Source organism: Mercenaria mercenaria, chromosome 11 (assembly GCF_021730395.1).
Source record: "Mercenaria mercenaria strain notata chromosome 11, MADL_Memer_1, whole genome shotgun sequence".
Taxonomy (NCBI): domain Eukaryota; kingdom Metazoa; phylum Mollusca; class Bivalvia; order Venerida; family Veneridae; genus Mercenaria; species Mercenaria mercenaria.
Window position 1 is genome coordinate 39,706,739 of NC_069371.1, and position 3,045 is coordinate 39,709,783.

The window sequence follows — 3,045 nt, forward strand, 5'->3', positions numbered from 1 at the left end:
TATTTTTCTGCACACTTACGTTTTTCGTTACATAAATCTTTATAAACTTTTTTTAATGTACAAAACTGTTCTCTACTATAACTAGATTTAAGTCTATTAAATACGTTAAGCACCTCTAGATATCTTTTTCTAGCCTGTATACAATCATTATCGAACCATTCTGCATGATTAATAATAGGTTTATCCGTGAAACATGCTGAATTATTACTGTTATAGTTAAATGACTTTGAGAATAATGGATCCACGACGTCCCTTACAATGTTTGTAAATTCAGACAAAATATTGTTCACTGAATCTCTGCTTTTAATATCTATACAATTTGTCAATCTATTACAATCTGGTAATTTTGAAATAATCCCCGCACGAAAAGTTTCTTTATAGTTTTCGTTCCATTTATACCTGACCTCGCTTTTAACCCCAGGCACATCATCATAAACATTACATCTCAATGCGAACAAAATAGACGCATGGTCACTGTATTCATTGAAAGAATCTATACAAAAATCACACAATAGAGAAAAATCTTTATCCCTCGCCAACAGTAGGTCAATCACGGACGCACCTTTTTTGCTAGCATATGTATACATACCACAATTAAAATCACGGCCAATGCGACTGTTACAAATACGGAAACCACTAGACCGACAGAGATCAAGTAATTTAATTCCAAAATTGTTACACACATTATCAAATGAGGCCCGGTACAGGTATGTATCGGGAACATAGTCATCATCATCAATATGACTGATATACGAGTCACAAGTTATAAAGTCATTTTTCTTCCCTACCCTACTATTCCAATCACCTACTAGGTACAGAGACCCTAAATCTTCCAAATCATGTATATCATTTTGTAAAACATCAAATAGGTCTACATTAGCAATGGTATAGGCAGGTGAATCTTCACCCCATAAATAAACTCCACAAATGTACACATCTTTTTCAAAATGAAAAAAATTACGATCTAGTTTTAACCAAATTATAGTGTCATGATGGGTCCTAACTATTTCAATTCCTGGTGTTAAATGAGTTTTATAATACACTACAATTCCCCCACTACAACGCCTGGCATTACGATTCTGAAATTTTCTATAAAAATTATGTGCAGTATAATCAGATAATTCCAAATCACTGTCTTTATTAGCCCATGTTTCATATAAGAATATGATATCATTGTCAGAATTTAGCTTAACAAAGTCTGGAGAATGTTTCTTAGCACTCGTAAGCCCCTTAATGTTCCAAGATATGATCTTAAGCTCACCCTCGCCGAATCCCTATGTCTCTGGCCTCATTGGCTTCCCATCTATGTATAATGTGTCAAACGACAGCCACGCTTTCTTACCCGCCCGTTTTGCTTCCTTCAGCTGCGGCAGCAGTTTCCTTCGCTTATCATTAACCTCCTTAGGAAATTGTTCATGCATATAAAAGTTTGTACCTTGGAGATTTTTCCACTGTTTCCGTACCATTTCCCGTTCCTTAAACAGCGAAAACTTAGCAACAATATTTCTCCTGTCCGTTTGACTCTTCTTTGTACCAACACGATGCACTCGCTCAAATTGTATCTTTTCGACTAGCTCCTTGGCAATGTTTAATTCTGCTTCCATAAATCCCCGTAATGTCTCCTCCGTCTCAGCTGGTGTCTCTGTCGGGGCCTCAAAAATATTTCCGAATATGAGGTTATTGCTCATTGACTGCGACTGTAAATACGCTAGATCGTCCCTCATAGCGACCCTCTCTTTTTCCAATGTAACAACCTTATCATTCACAAGTCCGAGATTAAAATCTGTGCTTTCCGCCATACTCTCTACCTTCTGCAAACGCTCGTCACTCCTCTTTTGATTGTCATGAATATAAGTCCAAAATTTTTCATTTCCTGATCAAGTTTATCAACCTTACCCTCTAGTGATTCCAGTGACTTGAGTCGCTTATCCACAGCTGACAATTTACTATCAATACTTTTTAAACAAGTCATAAGCTCCCTATTTGTTGGTTCCATAGCCATAGCCATATCCGGTGTACTAAGTCCCACTGAACTGGGTGGGGGTGCCCGTTTTTGTTCACAGTTTGATCAGACATTGCCGTTTCATCAAACAGGCTTGATAGATTCACCTGATCATTACATCCAAACAATACAGAGTTAGTTTCATTAAGGATATCACTGACACTCACCCAGTTACCCTCCGGTGAATCCGTAAACCTTCCCGCCTTATTTCCACTATTCAAACTGTCATTGTTCAAACTATCATCACTTTTTTTCCTCTTATTCCTGCTCTTTTTACCCATAGATCTTAATAATTCCACACGCTATCACTTGTCTAACATCAATATTGTCATTCACAGTTTAATTCCATCGACTGTTATTTAATTTTAATCACTTTTCTAATTTTTTACTGGAGCGAAAAATTACACGACTATCCATTGATCACGTGACATTGATCCCCCTAATATGACAACTATTTGAAGTTGTGGGGAAAATAGATATAACGAAAAATATGAAATTTTTTAATGCAAGAAACAAGTTTTATATTTGTATGATGTGTGGAAGACTGGAAATGCTTGTTCTATTCTGACGAAAATAAGAATAAAGCAGGCTTTTCAGGTAAGATATGATTAATAAACATATATGTCATTAATCAAAGTATACTGTATAATAAATTACTTGACTGAAATTATCTTTATAATGGCAAAACAATTCGTAATATAATGATAATTTTATGTAGGTTTACTTCCCAGGAAGCACAGTAACGTTGTGACAATGTTGTTACAACGTTGTGCTGTACGTTGCGACAACGTTAGAAACTACGTTGTGACAACGTAAAAGTGTGGAGTCGTGTCAACGTTGCGACAACGTTGTGGCATAACGTTGTGTTGCGGTCAGATACAACGTTGTGACAACGTAAAAATGTGGAGTCGTATCAACGTTGTGACAACGTTGTTGGTTAACGTTGTGAAACCACCAAAATACAACCTACTTTTGACAGCTCATGTTTAAATAAATAAGCAAAACAAAATTTCAATTACATATTTTAATTCAAGATCTAATTA

At 35.9% G+C, this 3,045-nt stretch overlaps 1 protein-coding gene across 1 annotated transcript; it reads right to left on the reverse strand.

Annotated features, from left to right (window-relative positions):
- Positions 1-1,274: 1,274 nt before the first annotated feature.
- LOC123564644 (uncharacterized) lies at positions 1,275-1,799 on the reverse strand. Its single transcript, XM_045358371.2, has one exon. The coding sequence runs from the start codon at positions 1,797-1,799 to the stop codon at positions 1,275-1,277; it is 525 nt and encodes a 174-aa protein (XP_045214306.2).
- Positions 1,800-3,045: the final 1,246 nt, after the last annotated feature.